This window comes from Euleptes europaea, chromosome 12, assembly GCF_029931775.1.
Source record: "Euleptes europaea isolate rEulEur1 chromosome 12, rEulEur1.hap1, whole genome shotgun sequence".
NCBI classification, from domain to species: domain Eukaryota; kingdom Metazoa; phylum Chordata; class Lepidosauria; order Squamata; family Sphaerodactylidae; genus Euleptes; species Euleptes europaea.
In genome coordinates this window covers 53,235,068-53,258,814 of record NC_079323.1, presented here as the reverse complement: position 1 = coordinate 53,258,814, position 23,747 = coordinate 53,235,068, and the positions used below count along the sequence as shown (strand labels likewise).

The 23,747-nt window shown below is 41.5% G+C and overlaps 1 protein-coding gene across 1 annotated transcript in view; it reads right to left on the bottom strand.

The window, feature by feature from the left end:
* The window catches only part of NCAM2 (neural cell adhesion molecule 2), a 271,498-nt gene that overhangs the window by 58,709 nt on the left and 189,042 nt on the right, over window positions 1-23,747 (bottom strand). The window contains exons 10-14 of the mRNA XM_056858381.1: window positions 22,697-22,884; window positions 21,400-21,496; window positions 15,868-16,041; window positions 4,985-5,104; window positions 2,393-2,514 (exon numbers count right to left, since the gene is read on the bottom strand). Of these exons, the coding sequence (XP_056714359.1) occupies window positions 2,393-2,514; window positions 4,985-5,104; window positions 15,868-16,041; window positions 21,400-21,496; window positions 22,697-22,884 (701 nt within the window). The remainder of the gene's footprint in view (window positions 1-2,392; window positions 2,515-4,984; window positions 5,105-15,867; window positions 16,042-21,399; window positions 21,497-22,696; window positions 22,885-23,747) is intronic.

Sequence of the window (23,747 nt, the reverse complement as noted above, 5' to 3'; positions counted from 1 at the left end):
GGCAGCACTGGCCCCACCCCCTCTGGCCTCGCCATGTCAACATTGGAGCCTCCAAAACCTGCCTGGTGTTGCTGCCACCACCACCTCTTGTTTGTGGATCATGCTTTCCATCCTTTCCAGGGGGGCTGAGCGCCTCTGAAACATTAAGGTGGTGAGTTGGCTTTGGGAAAATGTTCCCCTCTGGGTGATAGGGTGCTGCTGATTACCCCACCACCCTTGCTCTGGGGCCAAACTCCCCCTTCTGCCCTTGCCCCAGAGCATGAATCCTCCTCATTGGCAGGGACAGGGGGCAAGAGCAATAGGTGGGCTCAAGGGCTCTTGCTGCTGCATGGCACTGAAGAGCACCAGAGCTCCCTGGCTTGTTAGGGCTGCCGACCCTGGGAGAGGGGAAGGGGGACGAGAAGATGGTTTGAGGATGCAATGCCCAGCTTACCTGTGATGGCCCGGCTGCCCCGTTGGGTCCTGCCTGCGCATTTGTTGTACCTGAAATGTAACTTGAGTGGGAGAGCTCAGCCACAGGGTGCATGAACTTTGCTTTCCTGGGTGGGTTTTCATGCTCAGTGCCAGCCCTGTTGTGCAAAGTGCTCTCCATCTGCTGTTGCCACCAGCATGAGTGGAGTGACAGTCGCTTTAAGTTCCCACAGTGGAGAGCTGAGTGACAGCATCTTGAGATGCGCGCACCTTACCTGATGGACCAGCACTTATGAAGGGAGTGGGGCTTTGCTATTGGGCACCACCATGGGGGCTTGGCCCCCTTCTAGGCGAGTCCCATTGGCCAGCCACTTGGTTGGAGTCCACAGCTGCCACAGGCTCAGAGGTGTGGCTGCACTGAGGGGGGCCACTTTGGGAAATGGAGCCATGATTTCACCTGGCATAACTTTACGCTGGAAAAAGTGGGCGTTCCCATGCTGTTGGGGGTTGTGCCACCACCCCTGTGTCATTTTGCAGCACCACTCTGTGGCACATGCCTAAGTTCCCTTGCACCACCATTTGTGCCACTTTATCACGGCGCAAAGTGGCACGGATGCTGCCACAGGGTCACACCAGGTCCTATGGAGCTTCACGCCCCCCCAAGATTGCACAGTTAGTTTTCCTATGCATCTTCTTAATCTCTCCACCATTATTGAGGTAAAATGTTTATAATCCACATTCAATACTGAAATGGGTCTATAAGATTGTGGTAATGTTGGATCATTGCCTTTTTTATGTATCAATGTCATGTGTGCTTCTTGCCACAATGACAACATTTTCTCTTATTTCATTCCTAGCTTTCTGTAAAGGTAATATTAGGTTTTCTTCCAAACATTCATAATACATTGCTGTTAGTCCATCTTGGCCTGCACTTCATCTTTTTTCAGTTTGCTTGTGATATTTCTTTAGTTTGTTTGTGATATTGCTTGTGATATTTCTTGAATAGTAATAGTTTGGTTCAATATATCCCTGTGTTCAGATGTAAATTTCTGCATCTCTATTCCTTTTATATATTCTTCTGTTCCTCCTTCAATTGCTGGATCCTTTTTGTACAATTCCAAAAAAGAAAGAGTAAATTGCTCCTGTATCTCTTTTTCTAGATGAGTAATTCAATCACCCTTCTTCATTCCTGTTATCATTCTTCTTTCAATCTCTTTCCTTAAACAATGTGCCAAGTAGCTCCCAGGTTTATTCACATGTTCAAAATGCTTTTGTTTCAAGCATTTCTAGTTGGTTTCTTGTTAAATCTCCGTTAAGTTTTCTTTATCAAGGCGATTTTTATGCTGATTTTCAATATCTTGATTCTATCCATTATTTTCTTAGTTTGCTCCAATTTTTCTTTCTTCTTTTTGAAGCTATGGCTATTAAGTTCCCTCTCATATATACCTTGTTGGTTTCCCAGATGATTGCAATGGGAATATCAACTGTATTGTTTAATAAAAAAAAAAACTTTCTGTATCTTTCCAGCATTTTTTAACCACGTCCTCTTGTAATAGTAAATTATAATTTAATCTCCATCTTCCCCTTCTTTGTGCTGCTTTTCTGATCATCACAGGAACCCGCCAATTTACTATTAAGAATTATTCGAGGGGGGGGGAAATCATGTTAATCTGTTGCAGGAAAAAAATGAGCTTTATGGCATGTTAAAGCAGGATGAATTTATTGTTGGATTGATCTCAAGCCATGGTTTAGCACATGAAAACACATGAAGCATCAATCTTGCTCAGCTATGGTCAGTGACTATAGAGAAGATCACCTGGGAACCCTATGTATGCTGCCTTTAGTTTCATGATGGGAGAAAGGTGTAATACAAATGTAATAAATGAACAAGATTTCATGAGTTATTCTAGTAATTTTGTGTGTGTAAATTCAAAAAATGCCATGACCAAGGTTTTCTTTTTATGAATTATAAAATACTTACGCTTCTGTATTTTACAATGTATTCCAAAATAGGAGCTCCTCCATCATCTTGTTTTGTTATGATAAGTTTATAGCTCTTCCCAATGCCTGCTTGTCCATGAATAGTCGGGGGGCTGGGCTCACCTAAAAGACAAGAGGAGAAAAATCATTTCTTTTTTGCTGAGCCATATAGCAATACCATGATTTATGGGAGTTATGAGTACAGATAGGAGTTTAAACTAAGCTAATTGATCAACAGTACAAAAGTGCATGTCTCACCTATGCCAAATACTCTTACTTGGGAATAAATATCAGTGAAATAATAGGACTTCTGGGCACACTCAACTAGCTGTGCAGTTTTTTTGTTTCTCTGCTAATGTGCTTGCCTGTGTTTTAACTCTGCAATCACATGCAGATTCCCCGCCCCATTCTAAAATGTTTGGTTGAAATGGTTCAGAGTAGACTAAAATAACCCGAATATTGCTGATATGGAAAATCTATCAAAGCTGAATACATTTTTACTATTATATGCAGAATTTTTGTTGTTGTGTATTCAGCAAGTATTGGGGGGGAGCGCCTTCAAAGCTCTGAGGGGTGAATTAGTGGAAACTGGTGCCACTTTATATAAGAGCATCAGCATTTTTTTAAACAAAAAAGAACTAGCTACGTGTAAAGGAATTTTATGATATTGGGGGAAAGAAACACATTTCATCAATGTTAATGTGACTGGATTTTTCTGTCTATAGCTTCATCAAGGTTTGGTTTATTATTTCAGGGTAATGAAAATACAATGCAAAGAAAAATATTTGTGTAAGTTGCACAATGCTTCCATCTGTATATTAATGAAATATAGTAGACATATCCATTAGTATTTTAAAAAAATGATTTAGTAGCTTTCCAAATGGAATTCCAAAAACATTATTTAATTAATAAGTGAAGCATAATTAAAACCAATAAGTTGCACTCAGCACTGGTTCTGTCCTGAAAAGTTTTTGGCACGCCATGAAACTGAGGTACTAGTCTGTATCCTACTATTCCACATAATCCTATCAGCCTAAGGAACTTGCTTTCATCTGAAGATTATCTTTCTCTGGAGGAAGAGCCACTTAGGTTGGTTACCAGACGCCCACTGGGGACAGGGAATCCGCTGCTTTGGGCCTTCTCTCCCTGGCACCATCCAGCTGGCTAGTGGGGGGGGGGTCTTACCAAGCTTAAAATGAGGCCCAGGCCTCAACATCTCCTGCATGATGATGTAATGTCCAGAAGTAACATCATCCCACAGGCAAAGACAGGGGAGACACTCTGAAATTTTGGCAAAACTCTATGGTAAAAAAGCTTCTACAATAAGATATTGTCGAAGGCTTTCACGGTCAGAGTTCATTGGTTCTTTTAGGTTATCCGGGCTGTGTGACCGTGGTCTTGGAATTTTCTTTCCTGACGTTTCACCAGCAGCTGTGACAGGCATCTTCAGAGGAGTAACACTGAAGGACAGTGTCTCTCAGTGAAAAGTGTGTAGGAAGAGTACACATTATCTTGATTCTTACAGGACAATGATTTGCACATTCCCTTTAATACATTGCAGGACAATGACTCAGCTCAAACCCAACCCCCTTCTGACTATATATTACTCTTCCTACACAATTGACACTGAGAGACACTGTCCTTCAGTGTTACTCCTCTGAAGATGCCTGCCACAACTGCTGGCGAAACGTCAGGAAAGAAAATACCAAGACCACGGTCACACAGCCCGGATAACCTACAAGAACCAATGAACTTCTACAATAAAGTTTGTGCACAGATACCAGAGTGTTTCCCTCATCAGCCAGTGTGGTGTAGTGGTTAAGAGCAGTGGTTTGGAGTGGTGGAGTCTGATCTGGAGAACTGGCTTTGATTACCCACTCTTCCACATGAGCGGCGGAGACTAATTTGGTGGACTGGATTAGTTTCCCCACTCCTTCACTTGAAGCCAGCTGGGTGACCTTGGGCTAGTCACACTCAGCCCCACCTACCTCACAGGGTGTCTGTTGTGGGGAGGGGAAGGGAAGGTGATTGTAAGCTGGTTTGATTCTCCCTTAAGTGGTAGAGAAAATCAGCATATAAAAACCTCCTCCTCCATCATCATCATCATCATCACCATCACCATCACCACCACCACCGATATGAAGACGTCTCTTCCAGAAGTGACATCATCATGCAGGAGATATCAAGGCCTAGACTTCATTTTAAGCCTGGTAAGATTCCTCCATCCCCCTCCCCTGCCAATGGCCAGGGAGACATGGCAATCCTAAATTGGCGGAAGGCTCCATAGGCTGAGCCAAGTGGTAGGATACAGTATATTTCATTCTTCTAAAACTGTGGAGTTGATTGCAGAAACTGGAATGCAGACCTCCAATGTAGAAACTAAAAGCGACATAATTTCATTGTATTGGAAAATACCAAACATGTAAAACAGGGGCCTAGGATGATTCTAAGCCTTGATAGGCTTCACCATACATGCCTGAAGGACTGTAGCATCACAAGCAAAGAAGCACCAAATGTACAACAGGTGATGGCCTCTTATTGCTAAACTGATTTAAAATGATTTTTTTAAATTAAAATAAATGATGTTACTTACGAACTGGTAAAGTCTGAAATGCTTCAGTTTTGCTATATTCTCCTTGCCCTTTTCCATTTACAGCAGAAACCTTGATTTCATATGTTGTGTTTGGTTCCAGGTTGTTGAGAATAACCATTGCTAAAAAACAAAAACAAAATAAAATTATCGGTTCTTGTAGCTTTCGACACAATAAAATTACTATACACACACACACACATACACACACACACACACACACATATACATACACACACGTATCTACAAGTAAGAGGACTACAAGGACTTGGGGGCGGGGGCGCAACTCATTTTCTTTCTGTCACTATGTCATCTTTCCTTTTCCAGAAAGCCCCCAGGGTTCCTCCCCCTTTCCTGCTTCCTTCTTTCTTTTCCAACCACCAGCTGACCTACCAATATCTGCCTCCCTATCTCCAGTTTCCCTTGCTTCCCTCACCCCTGGCAGCCTCTCCCCAGGAAAACTATGATCCAGCTTTACGGTACCAGTTAAGCTTGAAGGAACCTCCTAAAATTTGCAGGGGGCACCTCACTTTCTCCTGCATTCCCTCTCCACACTATTTCCTCTTTCCTTCATCTTGGCAACTCCCATGGCCTGACCTGGATGGCTCAGGCCAGCCTGATCTTGTCAGTAGGGCTGTTGATTCAATTCGGCCCAAACTGAAAAACAGCCGAATTTCCCCTGGTTTTTAGTTCGGGACGAACCGAACTCAAAAATGGAGGGCAACCGGGGGAGCCGAATTCAGCGAGTTCGGGAGTTCATGAATAAATCCGGCCAATTCGGGGCATCAGTAAGCAGCATAACCGTCAGTAAGCAGCATTCTCCTTCCCCGGCCAATCGGTGGCCAAGCTGGGTCTTCTTCTGGCCAATCAGTCAGGATTGAGTACTGGAGGAATCAGCTGATGTGCGGCCTGGCCGGGGAGAGAGAGAGGGAAATCCTCGTGTGTGTGTGTGTGTGGGGGGGTGCTTGTGCACATTCGCTCCTTTCTGTGGCTGCAGGGGTCGTATTTTTTGGGTTACAGACCCCAAACTTTCAGCAGAGATTCAGACAAGCCTTCTTAAGAGACCACCCAAGTTTTGTAAACTTTGGGTCAGGGGGTCCCGAGATATGGGCTCCCCCCTTTTTCTTTCCATGGCTGCAGGGGGCGCATTTTTGGGGGTACAGACCCCAAACTTTCAGTGGAGCTTCAGATGAGCCTTCTTAAGAGACCAGCCAAGTTTTGTAAACATTGGGTCAGGGGGTCCCGAGATATGGGCTTTCCCCTTTCCCCTATTGGGATGAATGGATCAGCTGATCCTGTATGCATCTCCAGAGCAAAACGATCCGTGCCTAATTGGAATCGTCTTGGATTACAAGTCCTCCCCAGCCCCTCCTGATGGAACAGAAGACAGCCACAGAAAGACCCCTTTGGGGGCTTTAATCTATAATTTTTCTCCTGTGTGTGTGTGTGTGTGGGGAAGCAGAGTCTGTGTGTGTGTGGGGAGGGAGCAGTTTCTGTGGGTGGGTGGGGGGAACCCAAAGGGGGCTTTTGCCGGTTCTGCCTGGGGGTGTGTTCCCCCTCGAGTCTCTCTCTCCCTGGTTTGAGGGGGGGTTTCAGTTGTGTGTCTTCAGGTTTTCCCTCATTCATAAGAGTGGTTAAGTCTATTTGGATGCTTGCTCAAAACTGGTTTTCAAATGGTGACTTAAAGAATGTATTTGGAGTCCCATGCAAAAGGGGAAATTCCACCCCTTCTGCTCATTATGCATAGCTAGCTGCCTCTGTCCCTTTCCATGGTTTGCAAACTCCCAGGTGTCAGGTGTTGCTTTGCACAGTTGCAAAGGTGTTGCTTACAAGGTTGTGTTGTTCTGCAGTCGTGTTGCAATGCTTTGCAAACTTCTCAGCTGTTTTTCGGGGCTGGGAGCTTTGTGCGTGGGCGGCAAGCTCTGCTCAGACATGCACATTAAGGGTGGGGGGACCCCTTTCGGGGCCCTTATCTCAGCCCCCCCTGACCCAATCTTTACAAAGCTTGGGGGGTCTTTCAAGAAACGTCCTTTGAAGCTCCGCTGAAAGTTTGGGACCTCTACCCTCCAAAATGCCCCCCCAGAGCCGCGGAAAGATGCAGTTGTGTTTTTAATGGCTTTATTCGGCCAAATTTTTTTCTCGAACTTTGAATTCCCGCCGAATTGCACGGACCCGAAGTGGGGGAGTTTGGACTTCGGCATATCCCGAATTTAAACGGGCCGAATTCAGCCGAATCCGAACTATACCGAATTTTTTTAAATTCAACAGCCTTACTTGTCAGATCTCAGAAGCTAAGAAGGGTGGCTGCTGTTGAACAGTAGCAAGCAGCTAGGCCTAGTTTGTCATGCAGGTCACCTAGAGGTTGTTTGCAGGACCATGGTTGCCAATATCTGGATGGGATCTGGAGATTTCCCAGAATTACAACAACACTCCAGATTACATTCTACTTAGGGTTGCCAACTCCAGCTTGGGAAATTCCTGGATATTTGGGGTTGATCCCTGGGGTTTGCAGAGAGGGGACCTGAAGCAGGATACAGTGCCACACAGTCCATCTTCCAGAGTAGCCATTTTCAGGAAGCTGATCTTTGTAGTCTGGAGATCAGTTATAATTCCAGGGTATCCCCAGGCCCCAACTGGAAACAGGTTGAATACCGGATCCCTGTCCCTTTGATGGGTTCATAAACCAGTCTTCATCCATTGAAGAAGTCCTGCATTACACTCCGGGGAGTTTGGGAATCACCACACCCACCAGTCTCAAGGAGTTGTGTGTATGGACTTGGACTAAATGATCCCGGCATATGGTGTTTGGGAAAATGTTTTCTGTATCAATTGTAGTTATCTGACGTATAGATTTGTATAGTATTGATGGTTTGGATGATACATAAGAACATAAGAAAGGCCCTGCTGGATCAGACCAAGGCCCATCAAGTCCAGCAGTCTGTTCACACAGTGGCCAACCAGGTGCCTCTAGGAAGCCACTAACAAGACGACTGCAGCAGCACCATCCTGCCTGTGTTCCACCACACCCAAAATAATAGGCATGCTCCTCTGATACTAGAGAGAATAGGTATGCCGCATGACTAGTATCCATTCTAACTAACAGCCATGAATACCCCTCTCCTCCATGAATATGTCCACTCCCCTCTTAAAGCCCTCCAAGCTGGCAGCTATCACCACATCCTGGAGCAGGGAGTTCCACAATTTAACTATGCGTTGTGTGAAAAAATACTTCTTTTATCTGTTTTGAATCTCTCACCCTCCAGGTTTAGCAGATGACCCCGTGTTCTTGGCTACACTATGGCTATACTAGTTTGCAACCAATAGACATTATAAGTATAACGTTGTAATATTGTGATTTCTTAGCCAACTCTGCTGCTTTTTTTTGCTGGACTTCCCATTACAGCAGGCTAATCCATTGCTTGTGTTTGCCCTAACTGGAGGTTGGCAACCCTAAATACGATAGACATCTTTTTTTCATGTAACCTTTTTGTAAAGGTTTATTAATAGTTCACAATAGGTCATGGACTGTACTAGAGGCCCAATCTTATGGGATTCCTGAAGATTCTTCTAGAGACTATTTAGAAATATTAACCCGCCCATTAGGACTCAGTGCAGTCTAGAAGAAATGGAGAGAGAGCCAGCATGGTATAGTGGTTAGGAGCAGTGAACTCTAATCTGGAAAACCGGGTTTGATTCCCCATTCCTCCACATGAGTAGCAGACTCTAATCTGGTGAACCGGGTTGGTTTCCCCACACATGAAGTCAGCTGGGTGGCCTTGGGCTAGTCATAGTTCTCTCTGAATTCTCTCAGCCCCACATACCTCACAAGGGGAGAGGAAGGGAAGGAGATTGTAAGCCGGTTTGATTCTCCTTAAAAGGTAGAGAAATTCGGCATATAAAAACCAACTCTTCTTCTAAACATCTCTAATGGTATTTGAATCTCCAAAGATAATATTAACAATAGCATTATATGGAGATTACAGACATGATCACCCCTATTTTCTCTCTGGCAGTTTGTTTACAGATTCAGGCAGGTATATCCAGAAGCACACTTTCAAGGAGATTATATGAACTGATGATTTTTGGGGGTAGAGCATATCTTGGTAAGGAAGAGGAATCTGAAGAGAAGGACAGTGAGCAGAAACAAACATGAAAGCTGAATATTCCAAAAGTCTTGAAAAATATTTTTTAAATATATCTTCCATTATTTTAGAAAATAATACCTAATAGGAACCAATGCTTTCTGAAAATAGAAGCAGAGTCCCAGATTCAGGTAGAAGAGTTTCTTTTTTTTCTCCCTCTTTGTCAGGGCCCTTGGGACATCCGAGGCAGGGTATTACCCCTTGAGGCTATGCTGTATCCTACTTGCAGTTTTTACTTTCTTTCCAGGATTCGGACCTCTTGCAATCATGGAATGTGGAATGTAACAGCAAAGTCTTCAGTCTTGGAGGTGGGGTTAGGGCTGGTCTTGGAGTCTTGGGGGGAGGGGCTGGATGAAAACATCAGCTTTGGGATGTGTTTGGAAGCTTTGGGATGAAAAGGAAATGCAATGCACCCTCCCATTTTCTTTATAGCCCTCTAATCAAAGTTGTAGGTCCCTCCCCATTCCATTTTTGGAACAAATACTTTCAATGCCCTTTGTGTACCTCGCAAGCTGTTCCAGCTCTCACCATTCAGTTCATAGTTTTGGCAAAGTGGAAATTTTTTATTCCAGCTTCCAATGAAACTGCGGAACAGAACTAGATGGTTCCTCCCTCCTGTGTATTATGCTCTAATCAGCTCCAGGAGCTTGGCCTTTTGAGGGATAAACAAATATTTTGTTCTGCAAGAAATTATGCATGTGGCCTATTTTTCTCTCCAAAAAACATACAGGGAACTTGAAGATTTTGAATTACAGCAGTAATATGGAAGTGAGTTTCAGTGAAGTAAGGTTGAATTCTGGCAGTTATACTATTTATTTATTTATTTTTAAAAAAAATCCTGGTAATGTATTTAAACAAGACACATTTATATCAAATTTCTTCCTGCTCTCTGCTACAAATAAAAAGTGGTATAAGTACTAATAGACACACACACACAAACACAAGGTGATACAATATAAAACAAGAAAAATAAATACTAATGTAATGTGGATATTCTGAATACGTTACTATGGGCGAAAATGCATGGTCACTTTATCCTCCTTTAATCCCTGATTTAGCCAGGATCGAACGCACATTAAGCGAAACGCATGCGTTCGATCCAGGCTGAATCCTGGCTGAAACAGAGATTAAAGAAGGATAAAGTGACCATGCGTTTTCGCCCTATGAGGTCTCTTAAAATCTTTATAGTTCTATCTCAGAACAAATATCTGGAAAATATATAAAAGTTAACTAACTGAATTTTGTCATTTTGTAATTACTAAGGGGGTATAAAAACACAAGCTGCCATACCAGGTTCCCTCTGGCCCCCATCCTCATTCAGTGGAAGCCCAAATAAAGATGTGCAACATCATGACATGACTTCTGGGTGAGTACCCAGAAGTCATGTCATGGCAGCATGCACCACTCTAGGAATTCACCTAATACTATGACATCACTTCCAGGTACTCACTCTGAAATGATATCACTGTGATACTTTTTTCCCCAGGCTCCTCCCCAAAAATGCTCCACCCCTCAATCACTCCCATCTGGCACCCTAGCCCCAGTTCAATGTGAAATGTTTCTAATGTGATAACAGGACCAGATCCTAAAGACTAACAGGAATAAAACATGATGCTCCATAAATAATTCATGTGATTTTTTCCCCTCAAGAAATCTTTGAAAATTCTGTATCAAGTAGGTGAAGAAAGAAAATGCTATCTGTCTGAATGGATGGACAATTTCAGCTAATAGCATATGGCTTTGTGGTACTGTTGGCAAACAGGGATAGTGGTTAGATTCTATTACTCTGACAAATCACTTTAAATGACACAAAATAACTGAAATACCAATTTGCATTTTGATAATATTTGACACTTGCAATTTAATAATATTTTAGTACTAAAAAGGTAAGACATACATGCTAATATAATTAAATATTTAATTCCATTTTACTCTGAATCAACTTTAAAGTTCTCATGCAATTCAGAGAAAGGATGAAATAAATGTGGGTTTTTCCTCTTTTTAAGAACTGGCAAAAATTGGGAAAACAAGTATTGAGCTTTAAAATACACTCCAAAATTAATCAGGAGTAAATGCAGAACTCCTCTTTTGAGATCACAAACTTGGAGCAAAAGGTCACAGAACTCAACTATACCACTATTCCATTGTGCTCCTTCTTTTGTATGATCTAGGCACATTTCTTCTGACACCCTGACTTCTCAACTCTCATTCCCAACTAACATTTAAAGGTAGAAAGGAAGGTTTTAGAAAAGGAGCCTGGGGAAAGGATCTAGGGAGGAAGAAAAGCAGTGGAGATAGGGAAGAGGGTAAGGGATGTCATGTGTTGCCCAGTTATTGTGTTAAGTTAAGTGATGTAACTACATTATCCTGGACCAGATGTCCAATGGTTGGCTTCTTTAGAAAAGTAGCTTTCACACCCAGTTGTATGACTTGATTTTATTGTTCTTTATGGTAATTGCACTTTTAAAAGTGTCGTAAACTAGTGTGTTTGTGGCTTTAAATAATACCTTCTGTTACTTCTGTTATTTTACTCTGTAATGTTCACCATTTTGTTAAAAAGATATTGTAATTATTGTGTGAAGAATCAAACCAAAAAAGGACTAGACATTGCAATTATAATTAAATGCATGTTATATAAATAGATGTGCAACCAGCATGAAGTTTAAATTTAACATCTGTTCTTGGAAAGTTAGCCTCTGGGAAGTGAAAATGAGATTATTCATTACAATGAATCAGTTAATGCTGGTGCCACATAACCACTGGAAGTCAAATTATTAATTTCTTCATTTTTCTAGTTCTTTTAGGAATGGAGTTCATTCCTGAGACTACTAACACAGATTCCACTTAATGCTCTCATCTAGTAATAAGTCAGCTCAAAATTTATCATCATAATTATAATGCAATATAAGAATACAATCTAAAATATGTCAGGGACAGATTAAACAGAGATACTGATAAATAACACTTTCCCCTTATATATCCTTTTGGGATAAACATCTAACCACATAAAGCAGCCTCCAATTCTGTTTAGAACTGAAGTGATTGCAAAGGAGTAGCTCTGTTAGTCTGTGGCACCTTAAAGATTAACACCATTTATTTCAATATGAGCTTTTGTAAGCTAGATCTCATTTCTTCAGACATGTAAAGGGAATCCCTGTAGTCTTCCGGGCAAGCAAGAGAGCTGCTGCCTCTGAAGCAGGGACACAGTTGGGCCTGTGTGCTGCGATGGGCCCTGTGTGGAATGCTGTGAGCCAGCTCCTGCCATCTCCCCACCAGTTCTTGAGAGATGGCAGTCATCCCAATGTCTTCAACCCACATATGAGTGAGAATGACATGGTGCGGACAAAAGGAATAGATTTAACCTGGAGGATCATTAGGGACCTAAAAAGGGTAAAAGATCTTCTTCCAGGGACAACTGTAGTGTGGTCAGATTTTCTGCATAGAAGAATTAGGAGGGAAGCCTGGAAACCAGCTCTCACAGAGTGAGCTGGGGCCAAGGTGAATGCTGAAATTCGCATGGTAGTTTGGGATGGAGGAAGGTATGTATACCACATGATTCTATCAAACATGATATGCCACATTTGTATAGGGGTGATGGTGTGCATTTCTCTCTCTCTCAAGGGATGCAATGCCTATTGAGCTGACCTGTATCAGTGTCTGAAATGCATTATAGTCAGCAGGTGGGGCAAGGAGTATTAAGCCAGGCTAACCCCCTGGCAAGGCAGGGATGATCACAATATATTGTCGAAGGCTTTCACGGTCAGAGTTCATTGGTTCTTGTAGGTTATCCGGGCTGTGTAACCGTGGTCTTGGAATTTTCTTTCCTGACGTTTCGCCAGCAGCTGTGGCAGGCATCTTCTGAAGATGCCTGCCACAGCTGCTGGCGAAACGTCAGGAAAGAAAATTCCAAGACCATGGTTACACAGCCCGGATAACCTACAAGAACCAATGATCACAATAGTTAGGGATGATTGGCAAGCACCCTGAGACATCCAAAGTGGTGGACAGCGTGTCCAGAACAGCACACCACTGATAGTGTGACAGGGTGTGGCTGGAAAGGAGTGGCCCTTGGTGCTGATCAACATCTTTCAAACCTGGTAGCGGTTGTGTGGAGCATCAGGTGAGGGGAGCATCAGGTGAGGAGCATCAGGTGAGGTCTGGGCATGTCTCAGCACATTGTGCTGGCTGTGTTTGGAATCAGGTTGGGTGTGCCCCAAAAGGCAGCCATATTTGCATATTTAACTATGTTCACGTATTTAACTATAAAACAGTTCAGTTGATTAAATACACTAGTTAAACCCAAGTTGTTGTCTTGTGTCTTCACTGAAATTGGTGCTTTGGAGGAAATGTCTTGTGTCAAACAATCCTGGCACATTTGTAGACAAAAACAGAGTCAGGATTATGTCCAACAGGAACACTGGCTTTTGGTCATGCAAAACAATTATTTGCTTTGCTTAAGTATTGGTAAATGCCAATTTAAGCTGCTATCCCTGTTTTAAATCTTCTGTGTTGTGCTAATGGTGGAATTATACTTACTAGCCAACAATCAAATGCAAACAGCACTCTCTTCTCAGTAGGGTTACTAAAAACCTCAGGATCAGTGTCCTGCCCTTTAGCAGAGCATTAATGCATGGCAATGGGCAGTTGAAGCTTTTCATGGCAGGGAGGTAATTAACATCCCATTAAGCCTCTGTTAAAGGAACAGGACATGTTTTCTCCAAGTTGTTGGAAACCCTACCCTTTGTTTGTAAGGTAAAATTGTATTTAGCTGTTTTTGAACTCAGCATTTCACAGCTAAAAAACTGATAAAAGCGACATGATCTAATTAAGATGTAACATAGATTGTTATGGATAAACTTCCCATATCGTGTAAATTTTTGTGTGTGGGGTGAACAATTTATATCAAGTGCATCCAGTATTTTTGTTGAAACTATATGGCAATCTTAACTGGTAATATTCGGTATTTGATAATAGATGATATTGTACCTTTTATTTTTGGCTATAAGTATTAATTTTAAAATTACCATTTCATGACTTTGTAAACAGAAGTTGATGTGCTACAAATATGAACACATTGCCTACCGGTAAACTGTTAATGTATTTGAAGAACATTAAAAAAGGGCAGATTTGATGATTGATGCCTATGCTTAAAGCACAGGAGATTATGATTTAGTTTTTGAACATTTCAATGAATACATTGCATAGAGTGCTGCAGCTATTATGTGAAAATGTTCTAAAATGGTTACTAATCAAGTCTGGTGCTTGAAAACCATATTTAACAGAATTACAAGATGCTTTTCCAAATATAGATCACTTGGACTTTTATCACATGCAAACTGACTTGTAATTAACTCTACTGAAATCAGTGGGTTTTCTTTGTGTCTAAATTCATTCCTATTAAAATAAACAACCATAACCATACATCAGTTTCAGTGACCGATGATTTATATTATTTGGAAGAAAACTCTTTCTTTGAAAAGGAAGTTTGCAAGGCAGATAACTCTAGTTCAACACCTATACCATTTTTAATAAAGATAAACATTAATACAAAAAAACTGTTGAATAAATCACATGGCATAGCTCTGAAAATATAAAGACCAACCATCAACACTGAAAACAAAATCCAGAACTTGTGCATGTTCCTGCCCCCTAAAAATTGCTTAAAGGTAAAGGTCCCCTGTAGGGCTGTCGATTCGGTTCATCCCGAACCGAAAAACAGCTGAATTTTCCCCGATTCCGCAGTTTTTAGTTCAGGACGAACCAAACTCAAAAAAGGCGGGAAACGGGGGAGCTGAATTTGCCGACTTTGGGGGTTCGGCGAATAAATTTGGCAGATTCAGGGTCCCCCCCCCGCGCCTTCACAGAGCTTCCATGAAGGCGCGCGCGGGGGGCACTTTAAACAGATCTGCGCCTCCCAGCCAGAAGGCGCAGATCTGTCCCCCCTGCGTGCCTTCAGGGAAGCCCCATGAAGGCCCGCGGGGGGGGGGGCAAATTTCCCCCGAACTCCGGATCTCGCCCGAATTTCGGGGATCCGAAGTGGGGGAGTTCAAACTTCGGCACGGCCTGAATTTAAAAGGGCCGAATTTTGCCGAAGCCGAACTGTACCGAATTTTTTTCAACAGCCCTATTCTCAACAACTACAGAGCAACCCACTAGCTTCATTCAAAGCAAAGTAAATCAATTTATTTTAAAAGCATGATCCTGACCATGATTTATTCAGCATTATGTCCCATAATGTTAACTGTATTTATTTCTAAGTAAGCCTTATTCAAGCATCCCATGATTCCAAGCTGTAGTGAAGGATTCTGACCATGCTCAGAGTCTTTTTTCACCAGTGGAACTCTGGGAACTGTACTGTTCCTCCCTGGTCCCAAAGTGGTAAGTCTGACAGTGGAAGAGAGAGGAGAGAAGGGGAAACAGCACCAGAGGGCTAGGAATGTCAAGCAATAATACCCTTCTATAATTTTGGAAATAGTACATTAGATTACTAGTGATTTCTTTGAGTGTCTGAATCTAACATGATATTGCCCATGACACTCCAAGACTGTTGTGATACTTGTGGAACTTTTACAAGTATGAAACAAGTTTATACTAGTGAATATCTCCTAAAATAGTTTAGTTCACCTTTAGAGAATGTGCTCTGAAAAGCAACATTATTGGGCAACAATAGCAAATAAATACTAAGGCACTTAACCCTTGTTTCACATTCACTCCATTAATGGTATTCTCTCTTTGCAGACTCACTCTGATCTCCATGGGAAAGCACAACCTTCCATGTTTCTGAAGTGATTTCTTTCACATCTACTTGGTAATGATGAATAGGAACACCTCCATGTGAATCTGGTCTGTTGAAAGAGACTTCAGCAGTTGTCTGCGATACTTCTATAATTTTCACTCCATGTGGACTAGATGGTACATCTATAGAAAAGATAATATAATTAGAAATAAGTAACTCTTTAACATACTGTTTAACAGTACATCAATAATACTATAGTCAGAAAAAAATAATGGGGAAATGGGAGAGGCTCTGCATTGTTCTTCCCACACTGTATCACTGGTACCTGTGTCAAGATGCCTTTAAATGCTAGTTCACTCTTTAGCTATAATTTTTATGATGAAAATAATACTGAGCTGTGTGTGAAGTTCACATCTGCCATTGCACCTCTACTCATTGTTTTCTCATCCGTAGAAGTGCTGTGTAGTGATTAGAGTGTTAGACTAGGATGTGGGAGACCTGGTTCGAATCTCTACTCTGCCATGCTAAGTTGTTGGGTGAATCAGTGACATCCCCCGTCCTCTGAATTAACAGAAAGGTATGCCAGCAAAAATCATGGTATAGCCTATAGGCAAAGTGCATCCACTCTGCAGCGGTTGTCCCACCCACAAGTCCTTGCATAGGATAGGATGCCAACTATGCCAGTAGCCAATCACACCCCTTCCCAGAAGCAGCCAACCCCTCCCCCAATCACAGCTTCCTTTTGCACTATATAAACCCCAGCCACGATGCAACTTAACTTACATAATAGGACATGCAGCTTCAGATCCTTTGATAGAAGAAAATGCAGAGATGGCATATAACACCACAGTGGGAGCACAAAGCAGTTAAACCCAAGGGGGAGAGCAAATGTATTTGCTGTGTGACTCATTTCAGAACTAGTATGGGTACAGGTACCCCATCCCCACACAATGAAGGGGTTTGCCATGCTTGTACTGATAAGCAAGGGTAGGGATCCAGTTGCCTTAGCCTGGGAGTTGGTACCCACTTCCCTCTTCCCCCTTTGCACACACCCTGGGCTCTGCCTCAAAAAGGGAAGCTCCCGTAGCTGAGGCTAGTCGTATGTGCATATTGGGCAACCTAGGGCAGGTCTACCCAGCAGAATGACCCATGCCATGAGAGGGGGATGACTTCTGGGAAACTGAACCTATGAGTGCAGCCTTATGTGGAGGAACAGAAGGGATGCTGGCAGCCACATACCAAGCTGTTAGCACAGTCCCTTGCCAAGATGGCCCTTCCCCCCCCCAAGTGGGGGATAGCGGGCACAACAGGAGTTGGGATGACTAACCGCTTCCCCAGAGTATTCTGTGGTATTGTTGGCCGTACAGTTATGGCACCTATCACATATTGGATCAGAGCCCTATACAGTAGCACCAGTAGATGGAAAGGACATAGACTTGAAGCCAACTCCACTCAAGGGATGGATGTCACTTGGTATGCTCCTCAGAAGACCTACCTGGCAAATAAAATCATATGCATTCACAAAGGGACAAGGGTGAAAGCATAAATGGGCTGTGACAGGTTCTTGTGTGAGTCTCACAACTGCTTACAGAAAAAACTTGAAGAGCATAGTGAGAATGCAGAAACAGCGAAGTTCTGCATTTGCTGTAACAGCTGTACAATAAGGCTGTCAGAGGCCAAGTGGGGAGGAGCCAAGGGCAGCCATCCACCTTTGCGCTGGATTATTATGACAGTTGTTATCTGAATCTTGCATTTGTTCTAAGAATTCTGTACTGAGTTTTTCATTTTGTCATGCAGGTGACTACACATTATCTGGAAAATGCAACATATATATTTTTAATGAATTTTCTAAGAAAGATGTAGGATTCAACTCTAAAAAATGATACACTTCAATGGCTTTTCCATGTGAGCTTAAAGTGGAGAACAAAGTGGTGTAGAAGCACTCTAAATAAAAAATAATTCCCTGAAGATCCTTAATAGTTCTTAATGAGATCAACATGCACCAGCAAGTCATACATCAAGACAATCTGTTCTGCAGATAAACAGTATCTTTTTAAAGGTACATATCACTTCAATATTTAAAGGAGGTCTAAATAAAAAAGTAGGCTTCATTACTTATTTCATGCACAGCAGATAAACCACTAAAATATGCTTAGGCTGAAGGCAGGAAAGAGATGTAATGTTTAAATTAGTATCACTGCAAATATGCAGTAAAGCAAAATACAAACCAGTCCATTTTTGGAAGGAGAGGGAATATGCTCTTGCTAGGGTTGCCAACTTCCCAGTCAGGGCAGAAGATTTCCCATCCCCAACTCTCCTTTCCCACCACCATTCTGAGTGGTAGTGGGAGAAAAATAAAATAAAATATGGCCATCTGGCTGATCACCTGCCATCAATTCTTGGAAAAACCAGAAGTGATGCTCGTCTTCGCTAGGAATCTCCCAAAACTATATAAACAAATTTAAAAACAAGAGGGCCAAAACACACCCCTGTTTCACTCCCTTACAGATTGGAATTTTGTTGGTTAAAGAGCCAGTTATAGCCACCCTAATTTGGGCATAGATGTCCGTATGTAACGCACACAACAAAAAGAGTAGCCATTTATCAATGTTTTTCGTTAATAATTTTGACCACAGACGGTCCCTATCGATGGAATCTAATGCGGCGGCCAGGTCTACAAATGCTACAAATAGCGCTTTGGTTGGGCCATTTACACCTGAAAAAGCAAGTTGGTAGAGTGTTTGGCACTGATCTACTGTGCCGAATCACTTTCTGAATCCTGCTTGGTGTGGGTGCAGAATGTGGTTCTCGGTCACCCACTCTTCCAATTTATGCAGCGGATGTTTGCTATATAGCTTTGCTGCAATATCAAGCAGGCTTATGTGTCTATAGTTCTATGGCTCTGTCTTGCTCCCCTTCTTATGGATGGGGACGACAATGCTTAGTTTCCAGCCAGAGGGAATTAAACCTGTTTTGTTGATACGTGTAAAGACTCTGGCTAGAACAGGAGACCACCAGTTTAGGAAAGCTTTATATAGTTCAGGGATGATCATGTCCTCCCTAGGGGTGACAATGAGGCAATCAGGCCTCTGATTTCAGACTCTGAGACTGGCACCCAAAACTATATGGTTTTATTATATAGCTTCCAGCAATTCCTAAAGAGGTGTGATGTCACTTCCAGTTTTCCCAAAAGTGGCATCACACTGTCACTGATGGCCGCTTCCATGTCCCTGTCCACAGAGGGATGCCAATCTCTAGGTGGAGGCTGGAGATCTCCTGCTATTACAACTGATCTCCAGGCGACAGAGATCAGTTCACCTGGAGAAAATGGCCACTTTGGAAGATTGATTATATGGCACTATACCCCATTGAAGTCCCTCCCCAACTTCCACCCTCTTCTGGCTCCACCCCCAAAATCTCCAGGTTTTCCCCAACCCAAAACTGGTAACCCTACTCTCACTGGTTGCTGGGTAGGGTTGCCAACTTCCAGGTACTAGCTGGAGATCTCATGCTATTACAACTGATCTCCAGCCGACAGAGATCAATTAACTGGAGAAAATGGCCACTTTGTCAATTGGACTCTATGGCATTGAAGTCCCTCCCCTCCCCAAACCCTGCCGTCCTCAGGCTCCATTCCAAAAACCTCCCGCCAGTGGCAAAGAGGGACCTGGCAACCCTATTTCCGGGCCAGGCCTGGCAACGCTACTTCTTGCTCTTGTTGAGAATTCACACAGGTCAGTAAGCATGTGAGAAACTCTGGGAACAGGAAAGAATCATACCATTTGCCTCAGATTCAACTGTTCAATAACTTTATTTATTCCAAATTAGAACCACTGTTACTAGCAGAAAATGACTTCTACTACATTTTAAACATATTGATCGGCAGACATATTGAGTGGCCTACAAGGTTTCCAGGCATATATTTTCTAATACTTGATATAAATAATAAATGCTAAACATATTGCATGCCATGGTCATAAGATGATAGTGTGTTCTTAAAACTACTGTTAGCATCTTTATCTTGAAGTATCTTGTATAAACCACCACCAATATACATTTGTGATGGTCTTTAGTATTTCTTGGCAAACAACCTTTTTCTAAGATATTAAGGACAATTATTGTTGTTGCTTTCCTATTATTTCTCACACAAAAATGCCCTACAACAAAGAAAATTCTCTAATTCTTCCTCTTTTGAACGTGCTATTTTACAATATATATTAAGGGTCATTCTCATAAAACTGATAAAGAAACTGATAAAGAAAATGTTAATTGCTTATGAAGGAAACACAGTGACATTTAGCCAGCATAATTAACCTTTAAGAACTGAAGAACAATTAGAGCAAATGAAGCCAGACAGAGAGGTACATAATCATCACGTCGCAATAGCTTGGTGTTGTGTTGAAATCTTTGCCTTTCATTCACATCCTTTGCTGGAATAAATCAGTGCAGTTCCAATCATTCCCTTTATACACCAAATGAGCACCTCAATTTTTGTTCTATAATACAACACTTTACAAACTATTGAATAACAGCAGCAAATAATGCTTTGATAGCCTATCTGCATGGCTTGTCAGCTTTCTTATTTCATATAGTTTTGTAAATTATGCACTAATCACTGTGCTTTATTGTGGTTTGTGCATGCAAATTCTTGTTACCAGCCTGCATCTTCTGATACAATTTTACTTTGCCTCCAAAAATGTCAATTTGACCCAAAATCATGGAGAAATAATGATAAATTCTGTTCCAGTCATAAAGGTTAACAAATTTATTGTAGCGTAAGCTTTATTTATTTATTTTTGCGAATTGTAGCCCGCTCACCCTGGCCGAAAACAGGCTTTCTCAGGATAGGGCCCACCTCATTAGAAGCATGAAATGAAACCCCAGTACACAGATATGTGTACACAGAAGGAAAGAAAAGAAAATGTGAACTATGAGGTTAAAAGGCTGTAACATGCTAGAGGTTTAATTAGAGAAATATCAATGCCAAAGACAATCAAAATTATCAGATCATACCCCTTGTGAGCTATAACTTTTTAACTCTACCATTCACATTTTCTTTCTTTCCCTCTGTATATATCACTGTCTATATACAAAGAGTTCAGTTTAATTCATCTGATGAACTGGGTTCTAGCCCATGAAAGTTTGTGCAACAGTAAACCTGTTAGTTTTTAAGATGCTACATGTTGTTTTTCCTGCTGCCACAGACTACTAGGTTTATCCCATTGGACTTTTAAAAATTACTTAGAGCCATTGTAGTAACGTGCTCAAGAAACATGCAATGCTCATTACTAGAGATGGGGCAAAAGTTCATTTTCCTGACATTTTCAGATTAAAACACAGTATAGAAAACAGTGTTGATTTTGCTGAGACTATTTATGTTTTTGTGTGTACTAATCTTAGTTATTTACTTTGTTGGAGTAATCTGCTTTATTTCTACTATGATTCCCTTATTTGTAAATTAATTTGAAAATTAATTTTGTGCTTTATGGCAAGACATCATTATTAAATTGTTAAAGAAAAAACTAAAAATAGATTCTTACCAGCTAAGTCTAGTATATATTCTTGAGATCGTGTTCCTATTCGGTTTGTGGCTGTGCAGTTGTACCGCCCAAAGTCATTGTCAGATGTGGGAGCAATCTTAAGAAAAGAGATAATACAAATTAGATGTGAAAACACAACAATATTTTTATGAGCTATTACTATTTTTATTTTAATGAATGCATTTTAAAAATGTGAAATTGTTAAGAATAATAATTTGTCATGATTAATAGCAGTGGAAGTTTTAAGAAACAGTCTATGCTCTGACTGGGAGCTTATCACCTTCCTAAAGCAAAACAGAACACTATTTTCATGGTCTACTTTCATCTTTCTATGTATCTGCACGGTCATTTGCATGAGCCCTGGAAAGAAACGGGAGGTCAGTGACCCTTTCCTAAATTCCAGTCCAGATCTCCCCGTGTACATCAGGGTCCAGAAAATAAGTCATTTGGAGCAAGTAAAAGGAGAAGCCTAAACCACAATCTCCTAGGGTTGCCAAATTCCTGCTTCGGGCAGGGAATCTCCTGCTCTTTCCTGGTCCTTCTCTCCACCTCTCTGCTGGGTAGCAGAAGAAAACTGGGGGTGGGGGCAATTGCTGGCATCCTGATGCAATGATGTTGCTTACAGAGTAACCAGAAGTGACGTCCCTGCATTATCAGTAATGCTGGGTCATTCCGTCAAACCTCTATGGTTAAACCATGGAACAGAATAGGGTTTCATTACATCACCAGTGAGCCCTTTTCCAATAGGTCAGTCTTCTGCTTGTTGACAGCCTTGTTCTGGTAACCCTACCCACTCTACAATGGCCTGCAGAAGAGAGCCAGTGTGGTGTAGTGGTTATAGTTTCAGACTAGGATTTGAGGACCCAGGTTTGAATCCTTACTCTGTTATGAAAGCTTGCTGGACCAGTCACTGTCCATAATCGTAAACTACTTCACAGGGTTGTAGTTATAAGGATTAAATGAAGGATGTTGCAAGGTGCTTTAGATTCTCATTGAGGAGAAAAGCCAGGTATAAATATCTACATGAATAAATAAATGCATGTTAAGTGGTACCAAAAGGAAGGAATTCTCTGTTCCCTGCTGTTGAGTGGATCGGGTTCTGAACTTTTGTACGTTTAAATACTTTATTAATTTTGAACAGCTGAGAAAAAAGAAGCAAAATGATTGATAATGACTAGTAATAAAATGTATAATGGTTAGTTTTAGTACTAATTGTAGTCAGATTGATATGGTGGTAAAGAAGTTACAACTTCAACAAAGTAGGATGGAAGTTATTTACCTACATTCAAACTCTTACCTCTAATAACAGTTTGTTTCCAGCATTGTGAATCTTTAAATGAGTTGAATCTCGTCCAGGTAAAACCAATTTTCCCCGTCTCCACTGAATAGAAGCTGATGGATTAGATATAACATCACAGCTTATATTGATGGGATTTCCTTCCCATGAATAATATGTTGTTTGATTTGACACAAAGATTGGAGCATCTGCAAAATATGATTATATAAGCATTTTATTTCTTTACCATTCAATCACAATACTCAAGTTGTCACGGAAACTTCAATATCAATTGGTGCATAATATTTGATTAAGACTTGCATATTCCAAATACATACCACAATTTCTCCTCTGAAACTACCTTTAAAGTTGTATACCAATAGTAATCATTCTTCTCCTGAAGAAAGCAGTAAGACCTTTTACCCCATTTTTAAATATCATATGATAATAAGTGGCCCTGATTACAACCCCCCCCCCATTAATTTCATATGGTAGTCAAATGGCAGTAAGAGCACTTAATTATGTACTGGACTGAAGCCAATTCCTGTAGTGCAGGAACTGTATGACTAGCCTCATGAGCATGTTTTTCTGGGGTGGGGTGGGGGGAACCCTACCATGCAATCTCACTTAGGCTTCAAAACAAACTGAAAGTTTATGGAAGTAGATTGAATTTCAGTATAGAAATCTGCTTGTTATCTATCACTAACTAAATAAAAATAAATAAATAAAATTCTCACTATGCAAGCAACCTTTGTGTTTGTTTGTCTGTCTAGAAAGGGTCTCTATTCTGTGGTCAATTATCCCAAATATTGTACAATTATGCATTTAAATGCCACTGAAATTAAACTGAAATCAGTCACAAGCTCAGTTCCTGCACTGCTGTGGTGTGGAAGCTGTTTCCCATTCATCGATGGGTTAAGCCAAGGGATCATTTTGCTCCAGCCAATCAAAATTTTGGTGGGGGGAAAATCCATATATGTGCCCCAACCACCACTCAGCACTTGCTATTTGGAGCTATTCCATCCTACCCCCTCTTTTCTTAACAATGATTTATTTATTTACTTCATTTCTA